The following is a 17996-nucleotide window of genomic DNA, read 5'->3' on the forward strand; positions in this document are numbered from 1 at the left end:
CTGTTAATATCACCGGAGTAAGCAGACTCCCTTACCGTCTTAGATTCCTAAATCGTCGCGGTGTTGCGTTTCAGGTGAACCACCGATACCGTTTCGTCCCTTGAGGAGGCACGGTTGGATTGAAGGCCCGAGATAATAAAACAAAAAGAAAGAAACTGGTGGAAGTCCAATCGAGTGCGAGTCAGCTAGCGCGCGAGGCCAGATCGCCCTGGGGCAACTGCCCGGGCAATGTTTTGCACAGACACGCTGATCATTGCGTACGTACGTGGGCAGAGCGTCCACTGAACGTGGGAGCCGGTGGCTTCAGGGTCCATTTCTGACATGTTTTCCTACGGTTATTTTGTCACAAAACCTGCGTTTTTTTCCAGACAATTCTCGTTTAATTATCCTCACTTTTTGACAGGGTTGTCAGAAGTAGCCTATATTTGAAGGGCTAAATTCTCACTTTTTGTTTTTCAAGCTCGATGTAAAATTGAGAAGAGTTTGGTTCCTAATTAACAGACTGACAGACATGGTTTTTTGTCGTCCAAAAACGTAGACATCCTTGTAGTAATGAAAAACGCCTCAAGACATAATAACATGGAATAAATTGGAAACACGAATATAGTTTCCGATCCCACACAATAACACCTCCAAATTAAGTTTTAAAAAACCCCTAAAAACAAAATCCTCGTTTCATGAAATGTTCTTTTAAAAAATCGGCTTGACAGCTAGACCCATCAATTGCACCATTTCAATTGAACGTCCAGTTTGAAAATAAATTGTCACAGAATGTCTTGTTTATCAAGCAATAACAAAGGTGTAGAGAGAGCATGTTTCAACTTTACGCCACAAAATAGCTGGGACATCGTGAATAATGAACGTGTACCTGGCGACAACTGTATAATGAGATGTCGGTCATCTTCCATGTGCAGTTTTCTTTTAGAAATAAACACAAACTACATGTGCTTCGCTTCTATTTTTCAGTTATGGAGTGATGTCTAGACCGATTATTGGATAACCCGGCCGGCGGTGCACCAGAATTCAACCTTGCTTGAAAATGGCGGAAAACACGAGTCAGATTTTAGGTAAGTGGAACACTTTACAACAGTTTTTCAAAAGGTATCTTGGAAGATAGGATATAAAAGTGGGGTAATGTGCGTAGGTGCTCACTTTACTCTGTGAGCCACTTAAAAAATAGGTTACTTAACATCAGTTTGATACATGTTACAGTTCTGTATTTGAATAGTAAGGTAACACTTGAAGCATTGCGAAATTAAATCTCAAAAACAAAATAAACAACTCAAGTCACACAAAAGACGGGGATGCTTTTGAGAGACGGAAACATAATCCCGTAGCAGAGATCTAAGGAGAGAACTCGGAATCGCCTTAGACTCTAGGAGCGGAGTGTCGATTTCCATTCAAGACCCGTTTCAGTTAATTCTTGAGAAAGGCACCGGTACACAGCGTAGATGTATGATTGTCTGGATTTGATTCTTATCCGCTGACGCATGCGCAGTAAGCTCCTCTCGGGTAACCACTGACGTCAGTTTACTTTGTGATTTCGATAAATCGGTTTTGATTTGAAACAAAATGGCACTACATTTTATCTGTTTTCCCGCCAAATGCCATTGGAAACCCCTCTAGGATCATCGGGAGAAATGTGTTATTGGATTTGGAAAAAAAAACACCATAGCTGGCAAGAGAAGTCTTATGCTGCTAACTTTGTTCCTCTACTAATGGTATGGATTCACATGATCCTACTCAATGTTGCCGTGGTGACTGGCAAGCACGTCATCACTTGCTTCATCACCTCGTGTTCCTTGCTTCCATAATTGCCACAATGTGAACTGTAGAGGGCGCGTTGCAGCATATAGGATGAGTGAGGCTGGGTACCAGTCTGGCCTCAGTATTCCGTTGTAAGACAGACACTAATTTCGCTGGTTCTATTAAGCTGCTGTCGTTAAAACTACATCTAGGATTCAGTTGCACGTTTCAAATTCTCAGCACAAAGGCAAATACATCAACTTGGAGCCATTGCCATAATACAATTTTTTTTGTTCAACGAAGATTCTCGTTTTTGTTCTCTTCACGCAGAATTCGTGAATGTTACAGATGGGAACTACACAGAGGAATGGGTTGACATTTACATTCTATCACCCTTCAAGGAGATTCTGATCCTTAGCTTCACGCTGACGTTCATCCTGGGTCTCTCGGGCAACCTGCTGGTCATCTTCGTCATCGCTCACAATCGTTCCATGCACACCGTGACGAACTTCTTCCTTGCTAACTTGGCCGTGGCCGATCTCTTAGTCTCTGTCCTGTGCGTCATTCCTAAGCTTCTCTACTTCGTCTCCGAGGAGTGGTACTACGGCGACTTCCTGTGCAAGATCCACAACTATGCCCAGAGCGCCACCACCACCTCCTCCATCTTCATCCTGACCGTCATCTCCATGGAGCGCTTCATCGCCATCTTGCGCCCTCTTGAGACCAGACGCCTGCTGACGGCTCGCCGTCTGACCGTGGCCATGGCCGTGGTGTGGATCGCCAGCGCCACGCTTAACATCCACACCATCTGGTATTATCAGGTGCCGGTGACAGAGGGCCAGCCGAGCTACTGCGTTGGATCCGCCTCCATAGAAACCATCCAACAGCAGACCCTGGCATTTTTCTTCCTCTATTATATCATCCCCCTCTTCGTCATGGTTGTGTTGTACGGCTTCATTTGCCAGAAACTCTGGGTGAGCAGCAAAATGACACTCATGGCGTCTGACACTGAGAAGAAGAGCTCGGAGCGCCCTCATCGTAACTTCATAGAGAGGTTGAGCAGGGTGCGGTACCTGATTCGGCCAAGGGGGAGAGCCACTCCCTCTGCCGACAAGGAGAAAGTTGACAGCGCTCTCACCGGGGTGCGCCAGCAAACAGCTCTGGGGAATCCCGAGGAAGCGCAGGTGTTGATGGAGACCCAGCTGTCCAATGAATCCACGGGGAACGTGGACCAACGTATCGGGCCGTTCTTCCTGGACGAGCCCGACGAGGACAGCGGGCCCTCCGACCCCACTGACCCGCCCAGCATCTACAAGCCCCGTGCTCAGGACCGGCCGATTCGCATCCAGGTCGACCTAGCGGGCAACGGTGGCAATCCGGCCGTGAGAGACCCGCAAGCGTTCCAAGAGACCACGCTCGGCGGCATGGACAACAGCCACCCGAGGAAAAATGGTCACGGTCCCTCCAACAATAACATTTCGCAGTCTGGTAAACCAAGTCGGCCTCATAACCAGAACCGGTTATCGCAACCGCGTCCTCTGACCATTTCCAAACCGGATAAGTCCAAGACCAAAAAGAACAAAAAAAGGAGGCCATCACGGCTCGTAAGAAGGTCATTAAGCTTCTAGTCGTGATCGTGTCCTCCTTTGCTCTGTGTTTGCTGCCCTACCAAGTCCTCAGCCTCTACATGACCTTCGGCGGCGATGGTTTGACCACGGCTGCGCAAATCTTAGCCCCCCTCACCTATCTGTGCTACTTCTTCAACAGCGCCCTCAACCCATTCTTGTACGCGTTCCTCTCGGATAACTTCCGAAAGCGCATGAAGGAGACTCTGACCCTGAGGTCATCATCCCGCCGGAAGAGCTGGATGCGCACGCAGGCTCGCCTGCGCAGTGTGACGGAGGGAAACACGGAGACAGAAACGGTGTACACATGTACTTGAAGTATCGATAGCTTCAACAACTTATAACTTGCGTTCAAAATATAAATTAATGCTGCAATAATGATGTGCACGTTATCAGTCTCATGACGAGGCCTATATGTTGCACTGGTCGAAACGTCAATGAAACTTGTGGTTCCATATCGGGCTCAAAATTACAACATCAGTGTCCGTATAAACCGTAATGATTATTCCATGGTGTGAAAGCAAACAGATATCGATACTGTAACATATCGATACTGTAAGCATAAACAAAAAATCGATGACGTCTTCGTTTGCTGACATAAAAATGATAAACTTTGTGGAAAATGAACATGTTTATTTCCTCCGGTAGCTAGCGTGTATGTGCAATGAAATGGCCGTTTCATATTTTGCACTGTGTTTTTTTTTAGTTCTTTCGCGGAAGACAAACAAATTAAACACTTATTTTCACCAGCAAACACAATTCTTTTTTTTGTTCAGTTAATATTTAGAGGCTTGTTCAGAGTTCAGCACCCTTTTTCATGAACAAAAATAGGTGATTTTGTTTTTGACTAAAATCAAACATGTTGATTGACTTTTTGGTACGTCTATCTCTGAGACATTTTCAGGCGATTGACTGTACTGGAGTGTAGTTACAGATTTATTAATAAATATATCAAAACTTCACTAAATGTGAACGTGTGACAATTTCCAAGTCGTAGTTAGAATGAAATTATGAGATATAAATTAATAGTAAAACCTTTTGGAGCACTGCCGTGAACTGTGGCGCAAATCTGTGTCGGTGAGTGCTGGTTGGGGGGGGGGGAGATGACCATACCGCAAAATACTAAAATTGCCCGGCCGAAATTCGAGGGGGGAGCCGCCTGGATGTACATGTAATGCACGCTTACATGTACTGGCGCATTTAAATATTTTAACCTTACATATGAACAGTACATTGAAGGCTTTTGTACTGTTTGTTTTCCATTTAACAAAATTATTTAAAACATTTGGACCGTCGGAAAATAAAAAGAAATTCTCAAAATGGTGTTTTTTTTTTTTTTTTCACCACAAAAATCTGGAGGGATGATCCAATGCCCCCCCCCCATCCCCGGTGGGGATATATCCTCTCCGCTCCCCCCCCCCCCCCCCGGATTTATGGCCGTGAGTTAAAATCAACGCAACTGATTTCAATATTATTAATCATGGTGTTGTAAACTTATTACCAATTTAAGTTTACGTTCGGTGATATATCACAACATTGTTTATAACAATTTGTTTGGAATGAGGAAGGTGGTCACATTTGATGACAAAAAAATATGTTTAAAAAGGGTATTTTGTGGCAAATTTAAATAGAAAAACCTGAGGAATAAAAATAAATAAATAGCTACTCAAAATGGGCTCCGTGCACACAGAGAAAAAAGATTTACCATATAGCTTCATAATGCACCCTATGGATTAGAAACGTCTTCATATTGTGCATTCTTTGTTGTTATAATATAAATAGCTATTCACCTATAGCTGCAGCTATTGAACGTAGTATTTAATACTTTGTAAAATTATAATCGAAATCTAAACTTATGAAAATTTAAGTATTTGTAAAATAGACTTTACACTGTAAATATTATCATACTGTGGCAATTCATGCTATGTAATTTCACGTATAAATGTGAATTTCTTTTCTTGTAAGGTAATATTAAACGAACAATGTCCGGTTCAGTACTAGGAGAAAATGTATTATTAAACGTGTGTGCTGTTATAAAAGGAACTAAATGTTAACGATTTTTCAGGTGAAATACAGACTATGAAATGAAATATGAAATTTGAACTTCGGAGGCCTACGTTATTTTATTACGGCTGAATGTTGACAATCAGACGGTGAAGGGCATAGCGTAATACTATATCCCAGAAATGTGTAACCTTTGATTCAAGTTGACGAAGCTCAATCTCTGGACCACTGCAGGTGTGCTGAAATTAACCACATGATTGATTTGTTGTCACGGACCGAATGCGGCTATACATCACGCAAAATCGCTCTGCAACCGCTCAGACAAAACACAAGGGCCCGCGCATGCTCAGTCCGATGAATACACATTCGGCATGGGACAGGGACTCCGTAGGCCTCGGTTCCATCGTCATCGTGCAGGAGACATCCTAACTATAAGATGATCTGACTCTAGACTCTTATTATTGACTGTTAATGGATATTGGGAAACCAAAGAGAAACATTGATCTTAGGTACCTGAATCGCGCCCTCTAGAGACAATTCACATGCAATCTGATACATGTACATACCTTTCGTTTTAGCCCATTTGCCTTTTCTGAATCTAAACTCAAGAATCTATCATTTAAAAAGAAAACGTTATTTTTGACATGAAGGCCTTATCTCATGCAGTATAAAAAATCAACCCCTGAAATTTACAGCCTGGCAAAAAATGCAAATAGTCTATATTAAGTTGATTGTTGTGTGAGCGGGCCAAAATGCAGCACGGGCCAAAGATAACCGTACGCCATTCCTCAACCTAATTACCGACGCCTCTTCAGCCCAAAATTATCTACTGGGGGTATTTTTAGCCCCCTCTGAATGCCCAAACTTATCTGCGACTATAATTACCGAGGCAAAGTCGCGTACCCTTTTGCCAGAGAACACTTTGTCCCGTGTCGAGCCCCGACAGGCGATAGGGTCAAAGTCCGTCTTTGGCGGTAAAAATATAACTTTGTTATCGTGATCTAGGACATGTAAAACCCCATCAGACTACAAGAAGAACTGGAACTGAAATATACAACAGAAATAGAACTTGGAAAAAAACATCATGGCGGGAAGGGGGACTGACATGACAGAAACGTATTACGCAGATGAGGTAAGTTCCCGAAAATAAGTTTTTGATTGTAAAAATATGTTGCAATAGTTTGTCTGTGGCATTTTGTTCCTCAATAATTCACACATTGGGTTTTTTTTTATGTATTCGTACTTGTTTGAGGTTTGCCTGTCTTTGAATTTCTTGCTCGAAATAATATAGTCTGTGTTTTGTTCAGCTACAATGTTTGCTCGTATACATCACCTATAATGGCATTCCCCTACAAGTTCCTTATGATCGGTGTTTCATAATTTAAATTGCTATTGAATGGAGATAAATTAATTTAAAAAAATCAATTTACCTACTCATGAAAAAGGCCGTTTATTTTTAAGGCTTTGTTAAAAACGAAGAAACAGTCCGATCAACTCGTATAAAGTATTATAAAACACATTGTTAGGTTAAATATATGATTTTCAAAGCTTACCAGGAAGGTAATCTCTCCATTTCACATAAATCGCCATCATAAAATCAAAGGAAACGTCGAATTCCTGTGTATTGCCGGAAAGACAGTGCACTTACATCATTTTACTATGGTTACTACGGAGTTTTGGCGGTGATTGGATTTTATATAGCTACAATAAACAGGGTATATGTATGGATGTCCTAGGCTTGAAATTAAAGAGGTCTACCTGAAAGAAGTTATGAGGATATAACTTTATTGTTTTACCTCTCATCAAGTAGTTTATATACAGTCCCCAAAGGGGATGAAATTGTACGATTCCCACTAGAAAATCGGATTACTATTGTTTGCAAATAGTCACACTGTCAGGCATGGTTGAAATGTTAGGTCTAGTCTGGTGCGATCGTGTTTTATCTGTTAATCAATGTGTATACATTCATGATGCGAGGATGTAAGCCTCAGTTGCCCAGAAACAAACATTGTCAGGCATGACTGACCTGATTACAGAGGATTTGAATTATAAAGGAAAGAAATACAGTAATAATGGTGAATGAATTTACGGAAAAGAATGAAATACATTCAGATTTTTCAAGAGAGAAACTGGACAGAGACCGCCCACACAGAGCCCTTGACTCACAGGTCTTTGCGACTTGTGAGGCACATGAATATTTGTAATTCCATTCTCACTGCAATTAAGAAACCACACCAATTCAAAAACCAAAGCAGTCCACAGTGAGGGCGCTCCGTGCAAGTTCTCTATACGGCTATAATAGACAGATTGAAAATGAAAGAATGAGGGAAACTTCTAGTTGAAATTTCTTTGAAATTATTTTGTCTTCAGAGGACACCACTGAGACCTCGCATCAGGAACCGACCGAGCCCAGGCCTCAAACTCTCCCTGAGATCCAAGATCTGCTACGGTCTGGGAGGCATCCCCTACCAGCTCACCAACACCGTGCTGGGCTTCTACATCAACGTGTTTCTGCTGGAAACCGCTAAGGTCAGACCCACTGTAACGACCTGATGACCTCAATATGACCTTTGACCCACTTTACTTCCGGATTGGGTGAAAGTAACAAGTTACATTGATGAACGCAAAAACGTCTCAAGACAACTGAATAGCCACGGCGTCTTTATTGAACAGCCGAGCTGGAACATTCCCAATAAAAGAAAAACTTGATGGAAAGGAACAACTTTTGAGAAAAGAAAAGATAGCAAACTAGTTTGAAAAGAAGAGTAGAACTTGTCAACCTCATTTCACGAATCAAAATTCCCACGCTAAGTTCGGTTACATTTAAAACTACATCTCAGACAGGTCAGTTACAGAGGCTATAAAACGATTTTTGACAAATGAGGGCGCTATTTAATGGCTACGGTGGCGTGGACCCAAGTGTTGGGAGAGTTGGGGTTCGAAAACTACTTGTTAAAAATAGTTTTTCTCTGCAAGGAAATTTTCTGGTAAGTCAGAGGGGTGTGGTGAGCCACTGTCCTAACTTGTCTTAATTTATTGATGTCGACAGCAAGACATATACACAGAAAGTACAGTCACACTTATAATGTTTTGACAACTTTTCTATTTTTTTTAATCTGGTTAATCAGGTTCCACCCTTCTACACAAGTGCAATCGTTCTGACTGGGAGGATATGGGACGCAATGACAGATCCGCTGATTGGCTTCCTCGTGTTCAGAACCAAAAACAAACGATTCGGTAAACTCAAACCATGGTAAGTACGGATTCATTAAATCACGGAAATAAGGCTATAGGAAGTTCTCTTCCAAATGTTGATACATTCGCGAATAACGACCAAATAATAGGCAGAGTCAGTTCAGCGAACAAATATCCGTTTCCGGTTGCATCAATTTTCGTCTTTGCTTTTCCAGAAAGCATGGTGCCGCAAGAAAGATGTACAGCAAACTCAACAAACGGTTTTGTGGAGTAGACGCGAACTGGTTAAGAAAGCGATGTTACAAATGAAGCCGTACGTGATACTCGCAAGAAAGTTCGGCTAATTATCTCACAATGGATAAATGTGATTTATTCGCACGTGCTTAATGTACACCATCTTACAACCTTATGTGACCTTTTAGACTGTTATGCAAAGGAAACTCAATAGACTCAAAACCAGTTTTTTTTTGTAATTGTTAATCAGGATGTTTATGGCAACTCTCCCTGCTATCGCCTGCTTTATGTGTTTCTTCATCTGCCCAGAGACTACCAAATCTTACCTGAAACTTGCCTGGTATCTTGTCTTCTACTGCCTCTTCCAAACGTTCCTCACGGTAGGTAACCAGTCAGTGGCATTTTGGCTCTGCATTTTGGCTTCGATGAGCCATCTATTATTTCCGGGTTTCTGTAAGAAGTAAATAACACATTACAATAATTCAATTGTGATCTTGATTACACTCAATGGACGTACCCTTGTTAAAAAAAATATGTAAAAAAACCTAATTTCAAGACTTAATGAAATGTTATCTATAGTCTATAATTAGTCCGAAAATTTGGGACTCTCAATACTGTGTATGCCTATGAAAACGGAAGTACTGATAACATGCAACATAAGAAAATAGACTGGCACATGAAACAACCAGTCCAACATCCCTTTAGTACTGCATCAGTCAACTGTGTCAAAATAAACATCTGGTACCAGTCTGTTTCTTCACATCTCTTCATAGTCAGCTACCAGCAGGTTCCTTTTTTTTTTGAACAGTTAATTGGACATGCACCAGTCTAGTCTCAGGCTTCAAATTGAAATCACTTGGCTTCACTCTCACTTATTCTCAGCTGCAAAATATTAAAGAAAAGTCTCCTTTAAAAATTGAATTGAGACCTCAAACTTGGCTGGGGAAATACTAAGAACCTTGTCTTTGCCTAATGAACATTTTGGAGAATTTTGCTAAAGTGTGAGTAAAGTTGGCCTGAATTAGTTTTGCAAAAATGTGTAAGTCGTAACGTGTGTTTGGGTTGTTGTGATCAAGGACATATTATTTTACCAGATTTTGTTTCTGTTCTTGACCATTTATGGTGAGAAATGTAAACTTTGTATCCTACTCACCATTTTGTTTCTCCATGTTGTAGTTTTACCAGATGCCCTTTGCCACACTCACGCTGTGCTTGACGGATAACCAGGCCGAGCGAGACAAAGCCACATCATTCAGTAAGTATCACTTATCAATGAATAATAATCAATAGTCTATCATTATCAGTTCTTGATCACAACGAGCATTTAAACTTATCGTGATGCCGAGTTCCGTAATGGCCGTGTGCAGTTTCGACGTCCCGTCTTCAGCTCGTAAATTCAACACTCCACACAGCGCGGAAACTTCCAATTTTGCGTCGCTCGTTTCAGCAAATTTGAACTGGTTGTTTCGAATCTCCCAGGAAAAACTTCACACATGACTACTCTAATTAGTAAACTCCTCTTTGGTGGACGACATGTAAACCTTTCATAAATTCGACATACTCAAAACCACGCACAAGAACCGTCATAAGGTACATCTTGTTCCAACCACTTATGTGCTCCAACTGCACTGTACACTGTACAACATGGCGTCTGGGTAGTACTTTTGAGAACAACTTGGACAACTGCCAAAATTCCAGAACGCGCGCGTCGACATTCCGGAGTTTGTTACTCTCGTGGCACATCATTCCATTCTCTTTATTTGACTGCAAAATACAGGCGCGTGACATTCCATTCATCTTTCCCCGCTATAATCAATTGTTTGTTTTAGATTTGCTAACCATGGGATCCTGGCTTAATGTCAACTGCGCTGGGAACCAGTCACATGTGATATAAATAGCAATACATTTTGGCTGGTATCCTGTTTTTGCTAATCAACTATTTTCAGTGCTTAGCAAATCTCTGCAATACCATAAAATCCTAACTTACACTTTTTTCTCCCGCCAGGAATGGGCTCGGAGGTACTGGGGAACCTTCTGGGGCAGCTCACCATGGGTCTGTCGCTGGCGCTGTACCAGCTGCGACTGAGTACGATTCCTCAGTGCCGAGACTTCAACGACACATCCACACTAGCGCCCGAGGAAACAGAAGTTAAAGTGAGATAATAATCAATTTTTTAAATCATATTAATTTCATAATAAATAATTTTAAAATTTTCAAAAGAGACCCTTAGCTTTACTCCATGCTTCTTTCTTACGCCGTTGCTGCGCTGTCCATTGTACCTTAACATTGCCTTTACTTCTTAAAGTTCAAACTTTTTCCCGTAACCCGGTCTTACTGACTATCATCACTATAGAATGGCCGATGGGATTGCATGCCTTTGATGATACAAGCATGGTATTGGCATACAATCAGAGTATGTCATGAGAAAGATATTTAGCTATAGGGCCATCGCAAATGTGTCCTTTGAAACAAATATATGTAGAATAACAACCCATGACAGCCATTTTGATTTTTGTTTTGAAAATCGCTTGTTATTCTACCTTTAATTTTTCAAAGGACAAATCTGCGGTGGCCTTATAGCCAAATAACTTAAGTCAACTGTGTGCCAAATGCCAAGCTTGCATCATCAAATGCACAATTCCCCCGAATATTTCCCCTATCTGCTCCGCTATGAAGTCTATTCTTTCTGTCACCACAATACTTTAAGATGTTTTAATTGAAAATATATTAAGACCGATAACATCCCCCACTTAAAATCAGCCAGATTGAGAACTAATTAACTTAAGTTGAGAATATTCGGTAATTTGCCTTCAAAATGGATGGTTGGGAAGGCTAATTATGTCTTCTTTTGTGATTTGACACCTCTAAAAGAAAAAAACAAGGAGGTTTGAGAAATAAAGTTGATAACTTTGCATTATTTTGCGGATGTGTTTCTGCACCAAATTGAGTATGATGAGTTCACTTTCAGCATTTTTTTTTTTTTTGGGATCAAGGCTTTCTGATAGGAGCAGCAATCCTTTGCATACTTGGATGTGTTCTTACACAAAATTGATATTCCTTAATAAGTTCACTGATAGCATCTTATAGGATCAAGGACATCTGGTAGGACCAGCAATCGTTTGCACACTTCGATGTGTCCTTATATTCCTCTAATGGGTTCACTGTTCGCATTTTTTTAAATTATCTTTCAGGATCAAGGGTATCTGGTAGGTGCAGCCATCCTTTGCTGCCAGTTCCTCATTTGCGCCATGTGTGTCATTTTTGGGACCAAAGAAGTCATGTGTAAGTATAACAGGCGAAATTTTCAATGCGAAAATGGGTTGAATTTGGGCGTTGAGTAAAACTGAATCTGAATGAATGCTATCGGCTATAGCGCCACCACTCGGTCGCTCTCAATAAGTCCTTGCCATGATTTACTTAAACATGAACTACTTTTTGATTTTCATTTCTTAGCTCAGAAGAGACAGACCAAGTACGAGGAGTCATTCGGCCAAGCTCTGAAGAAGGTCGTGACCTTTGGCCCCTGGCTCAAACACATCGCGTTCCTCATCCCGTTTGTCTTGGCCGTCAATGTACGTAAATATTTTGCTCATCCAGACAAGTAATTTTCTCGCTGTACAACTTCATGATCATTCTCACATGTGACTTTTGCATTTACGAAATAACAACTACGTTTTCTGTTTATTGTTTGGGATCGAGCAGGCAATGCAGGGAAATTTCGTTCTGTACTCGCTCCACACCCTGGGAATGAGGACCTACCAGCCAGCAATCTTCCTCATCTTAGTAAGTGTTTTCCTTTTTTGTCAAATAGCCTAATAATACAAAAACCGTACACGGCCAAAGAGGGCGCTGTTGGATGGACCTTTCAATAGCTAATTTGCGATATGGAGATGTGCGCAACCTGGACACAAGATGAAGGACCAAAGTAAAGAATACCAGGATAGGTAGTCATATTTGTCATAATTAAAAACCACTCCTCGCCAGGGTTCGACCTTTACTTTTTTCACCAGCCAGCCGGGCTACTGAAACAGACTCTTAACTAGCCCACGGGCATGTGTTTTGTGTTTGTTTTGGGTTTTTTTTTAGCTCAAATACAAACTGGCGTACTTTCAGGCTCAATTCTGAGGCAATTTTGTCAGTGTTTTCAAAACACATCTTACCCTTTAAAACACTAGAAACAAATTGATACAAGTTTGCTTTCTGAATTTAATGATTTATTTCTTCCTGTCCTTTCATCTTTGCTGTATCCCAATAAGTTTTTGACTCGCCAGCCGGGCTACTTAAGGAATAGTTTGACTAGCCCGCCGCTGTTTCGACTAGCATTTGGCTAGCGGGCTACCGCTAATTCGAACCCTGCTCATCGCTGAATGATACAAACCAGTATCGCGTGCCTTGAGTGTAGTTCCACTGTTCCAGTTTATTATCTCATCATTCATATCTCTCCGCAGCTCTCGGCTTTTCTGTTGATGCCGGTTTGGCGCAAGTGTTTGAAGAAATTCGGCAAGAAGCTGACGTTGTTTATAGGCTTACTGGTAAGCTAATCAATCAAATGGCTTAGCCTTTGGATCGAAGTAGTCGCTCTTATCCCTTTACATTTGAGGGAAGTCAGGAATTGGCGTTAACCAATTTTGAGACCATGACACAATTCAATGTTTCGTGCGCGACTAATCATATAAATCACACACAAAAAATATGAAATATATTTTATAATATGCATGCCAAATATTAGTTGTGAACTATGTTCAATGGAAATCTACAGTAAGCTTAACGGTTCTTTTCTACCTCTACACCTCATTATTTGGTTACTTTTGAAAGGATGGTAATTTTTCCTTTTTTCCTTTAATATTTCAGCCTTCGGTTCCGCTGCTCGTGTGCTGGGGGATGGTCCCGTATGGTATGACGTGGGTCCAGTACATCATGGCCATTCTTATGGGAAATGTCATTGCTATTGTACAGCTAGTACCCTGGTAAGTTAAAAAACAAATGGGTAGAAATCACTCAAATCGCACAAAAAATAGAGGGCCGTACTGTTCGATCCTAACACAGGATCGTTCTAAAAAGTAAAATGACAAGCAAATAAGCGAAAGACTCAGATTATGCATATAAACGGCAAAATATCTTTATAAAATATACAAATTAGGCAAGGGCGGATTCGGGGGGGGGGGACGGGGTCATGCCTCCTCCCCGAAAAAAACCCCGAACCCAATCTTTTATTTATTTTTTTAAGTGACGTCGCAATAAAGGCAGGCACTGCGTACACCACCATCTTTTCCTCAAAAACATTGGTTAAAGTGGCAGAATTTGCCTCAGATCGCACCACAGAGCATCTAGAATCCAATTTCCCGAACCCCATGCCGTAATTTTTTTGACCCACTTTTTGGGGGAACAATTTTTTTGCACCCCCCCCCCCCAAAAAAAATGTGTTTATTCAATGATATCTGTTCCTTGTTAGGAGTATGGTACCTGATGTTATCGACGATTTCTTACTGAAGAAGAAGAGAGGGTACGAGACCATCTTCTATACATTCTACATCATGATCGTCAAGCTCGTGTCAGGATTATGCATCGCCATTACGACGATCGTTCTCGGGTTAGTATTGAACTCAGCTGATGTGTTTCAATTTTAGTGCATTTTTTTTATAGCCAAAACGCTGCTGGTTTGTGTCACCTACGTGAGTGCTATAAAAGCTGAAACTTATATATCTTTACATAATCTTTTCGAAATTAATGAACAAATGCTTATTTATTGACAACACAGTGAAACAAAATTCTGCAGCCACTTTTTGTTACGGGATAACTGTACATTTCTATTAAAGTGAATCGGGATAATTTGGTGTTTTCTTAAAGAGTCGTCGAGTTTAAGCCCGGGGTGTGTGACGTCACGGAAGAGGTCAGATTTGCCCTACGGCTGTTGATCACGTGCATACCGGGCGGCTGCATTCTGATTGGTCTCTTCTTCCTCTACCTTTATCCAATCACGGAAGAGATCCGCAAACAGAACCAGACCATTCTCGAGATTTGGAGGTCAGTTAACCAGACAGCCCAACTATTCATTTGAGAGATTCTGCCCAACTTTTCAGCCCGAATTCCATCAAAAATTTCATAGAAATTCCATAGAAATTCCAGCAAAAATTGTGAACTTTTTGTTTGTTTCTCTCTTCAGGGATGCTGGTGACGAGAAGAGACGACACACTATGAAGCGCTCAACGGAGCAGCGGTTCCGATCGAGGTCGATAAGAACACCAACTATGAGTTTCACTTAATTGCAGTAACCATTCAAATCTGACGTGAAGATGATGCGAAAAAGTTAACTTGGCAGACACTGCCCAAGTTTTTCGATTTTTAACACTTCATTGAGCATAAATTAAAGGACAGAATTGGTCAGACAGTCAACAAGAACTCAATACCAGCAAAATGTTATCCTTTCAAATTGTATTAATGAAAAAGGGTATACAATGTATTTATATTAAAACCGATTACAAAATGTGGATCGAAGAAAATTCTTAATGGGCTGAATCTTCGTACAACATAAAAGCAATGCAAAAAAAAAAATTTGTGTTTATTGAAATGCTTATGTTGTTTTTGTTTAATTCATTTCAAATATAGTAAAAACAAGAACTAAACATAGCAACAATACAGGAAACGGACCATAATGTGAATAAAAGCCTATGAATTTACACGTCATGTTGATGAACATTGCTCGAAATAGAATTGCTTTGCTCAAAAAATACAAGAGGTTTAAGAATGTAAATAATCTTGAAACATTCCGTTTTGTTTAAAGTTTATTCAACGTTTTGTCATGCTTGGCTTTGAGCCGAATGAAATAGTATTTAAATTGTGAACTGTAAATACATAAAACGTTTTATATGTCTCATTGTCTTGTTAATAATAAAGTGGGAAAATAATTTGCGTCATGAATTTATGGATTCGTATTACTAAACAATGGACTTTTTCTTTGTAGCCGAACAACTTATGAAATCCTTATTCTGTAAAGAAAGTTGATGCGAAGTAATGCTGCCGTGGTTCAAAGTTTTGTTTCAAATGCTGAAAGAATAAATTCTTTCCGTTACAGTAAAGCAATTTCAGCGCCCTATAGCATTACGTGGAAAAAAAACAGCTGTTCTATTTTACAAAACGATTTTAAAGAAATAAAATCTTTTACGATTCTCGTTTGTAGGAGCAGAACACATTTTTCGTGGGGCATTTTTAGATTACAGAATTAAAATTCTTTTGTGTAGAACGTACTCTGTTTCTTTGTCAGCATATCACAATTGCATATACATACTTTATTGATAAGGTTTTATAGAAACACATGCGATTATTTGAGGCTCCCAAATCTCGAATAAAGAAAATTAAACACTTTTGCCATTTTCACTGATTTGTTGTTCTTTCTTTTACTGATAAATCAGTCTGATTTGAATAATAGCTTGTTCATACTACAAGAGTGAACTCAAATTTGGATTTTAAGGGGCGAAGCATCCATTACACCTAAATTTCACATAGCTCACTTCAACCTTAATGATTTCAATTTAGCTAACTAATTGTTATCCTTGCCGAAGTATTTTTATTTGAGCCCCGTTGTAGTATTTAAAGCGCCCTTGTTGAGCATGCTACCCCATACATTCAATTATGATGGCAATGTTTTTATAGAGGGAAGCAGGTCGTGTCTAGTCCCCTTAAACAATTTTGGTGTCAGCGGTGGGATCGACTGGTACGTGATTACAACCGCTTGTATTTCCCAACGACAGAGTTGCAGGTCGGGCAGGAATGGACGACATCCTGGCAGAAATCCAGGCAGAATGGGATCAGACAACAGCCGAGGAATCCACTACAGGAAAAAAAATGCAAATTAATATCGCCACTGGACGCAGAATAACACTCTTAGAGAATCGAGGAAAATGAAAGCCTCAACAACCTAGCAGGTATCCAGCTCAATGCTACTGTTTCGCCATAAGCGGCTCATTCAAACACAACAACCATCTCTGCCCACTTCTGAGTGGGGAGAAACAACTTAGTGATAAAGTGTCTTGCCTTTGAACAGTCAACAAATACCAAGAAGCCGGACCCTAACCCATAAAATGCATGACTCAAAGAAAAAAGAATCACCCAATATGTCAGTCTTGAAGTCAAGGTATCCGTAATAGTTCACAAAACATCACAAGTCAGTCACAAGCCATCCGGTCTTAAGTCAAGTCACAAGTCATTTTACAGCTATTCATCCAGCGACTGATTTGTGAACAGACTTGTCATTTACTCGTGACCACACTACTAGAAGCACTTGTGATTTATTAGTGCCGCGATTAAAACAACACTGCCACATTGACTTCCACGATCCAGACCCCGATGCTGTGACACTTTGCCCCTCGTTCTATATCTTCTAAGAAAGATTTGCCTTCCAAAAATCCACATGGTAAGAAATAAGAGCTTTCACATACCCGAAGAGGCAGATGACAAGGCAGAGAACCCAGGTGAGGGCGCCGGGTGTGTAGGTCGTCCTGGTCACGATGATGTGATGACAAGCTGGGCAGGTAACCTGAGTGGGACACTCGGTCATTCCTGATCGGAAAAAAAAAAATCGATTCTCTGAGCCACAGGATGTGCATGCTTTATGTGCTGGAAATGAGAATCGATTCTCAAAACATATTGTAAATACATCTTGTACTTGGAAAAATATCGACTCCCTGAGACACAACAAAATACCAAAAAATAAGTCATTTCATTAAAGGGGACACAAGATTTATAAGGAGACAATAAGCGGCTTTTGGCCACAATCCTCTAAACTGACTGGACCAGATTGCAACGCACAGGATCTGAGGCGGCCTTTCGACATCTTTGTTCCCCACGATCGACGCATGCGTATACACATTGGTTTTTTTTTTTTCAAAGTTAGGCGTTAGCACAGATGTCAGTGCGCATTGGCTCTGGCTCCATGGGTGCCAGTCTTACCACATGGTGACGAGATGATGGTCGTTGCTGGTGCAGGCTGGACGTAGTTGACAGCCACGGCCGGAGGTTGGGCGCCGATCATGGGCGTGGTCTCCCCAGGGGGAGGGTATTTTTCAGGCGGAGGTTCCATTTCTCCTTTTAGCTTAGTGTCGTCAAACAGCCCGAATTACTGAGATTTTACTTTCTGCTCTTAAAATACACATAATTTATTGAAAATTACTATAGGTCATGATTTATAAAACCAT

General features: G+C 40.9%; 2 protein-coding genes and 1 pseudogene across 2 annotated transcripts; 2 read left to right on the plus strand and 1 right to left on the minus strand.

Moving 5' to 3' along the window:
* The first annotated feature begins 961 nt into the window (after nucleotides 1-961).
* LOC119729169 lies at nucleotides 962-4466 on the plus strand (annotated as a pseudogene).
* A 1937-nt stretch (nucleotides 4467-6403) lies between these two features.
* Nucleotides 6404-16116, plus strand: LOC119729170 (sodium-dependent lysophosphatidylcholine symporter 1-like). Its single transcript, XM_038201700.1, has 14 exons — nucleotides 6404-6507; nucleotides 7746-7904; nucleotides 8504-8628; nucleotides 9055-9184; nucleotides 9981-10059; nucleotides 10810-10958; nucleotides 11997-12087; nucleotides 12259-12377; nucleotides 12508-12588; nucleotides 13254-13337; nucleotides 13657-13772; nucleotides 14258-14395; nucleotides 14653-14829; nucleotides 14969-16116. Exons 1-14 carry the CDS (start codon nucleotides 6460-6462, stop codon nucleotides 15066-15068), a joined length of 1596 nt encoding a protein of 531 aa, XP_038057628.1. The 5' UTR covers nucleotides 6404-6459; the 3' UTR covers nucleotides 15069-16116.
* Nucleotides 16117-16326: 210 nt separating this feature from the next.
* On the minus strand, nucleotides 16327-17929 carry LOC119727322 (LITAF domain-containing protein-like). The gene is made up of 3 exons (XM_038199176.1): nucleotides 17752-17929; nucleotides 17241-17361; nucleotides 16327-16633 (listed from the first exon to the last, which is right to left on the minus strand). The coding sequence occupies exons 1-3, from the start codon at nucleotides 17879-17881 to the stop codon at nucleotides 16525-16527; spliced, it is 360 nt and encodes a 119-aa protein (XP_038055104.1). The 5' UTR covers nucleotides 17882-17929; the 3' UTR covers nucleotides 16327-16524.
* Nucleotides 17930-17996: the final 67 nt, after the last annotated feature.

This window comes from Patiria miniata, unplaced genomic scaffold (genome assembly GCF_015706575.1).
Source record: "Patiria miniata isolate m_02_andy unplaced genomic scaffold, ASM1570657v1 HiC_scaffold_20, whole genome shotgun sequence".
Classification (NCBI taxonomy): Eukaryota; Metazoa; Echinodermata; class Asteroidea; order Valvatida; family Asterinidae; genus Patiria; species Patiria miniata.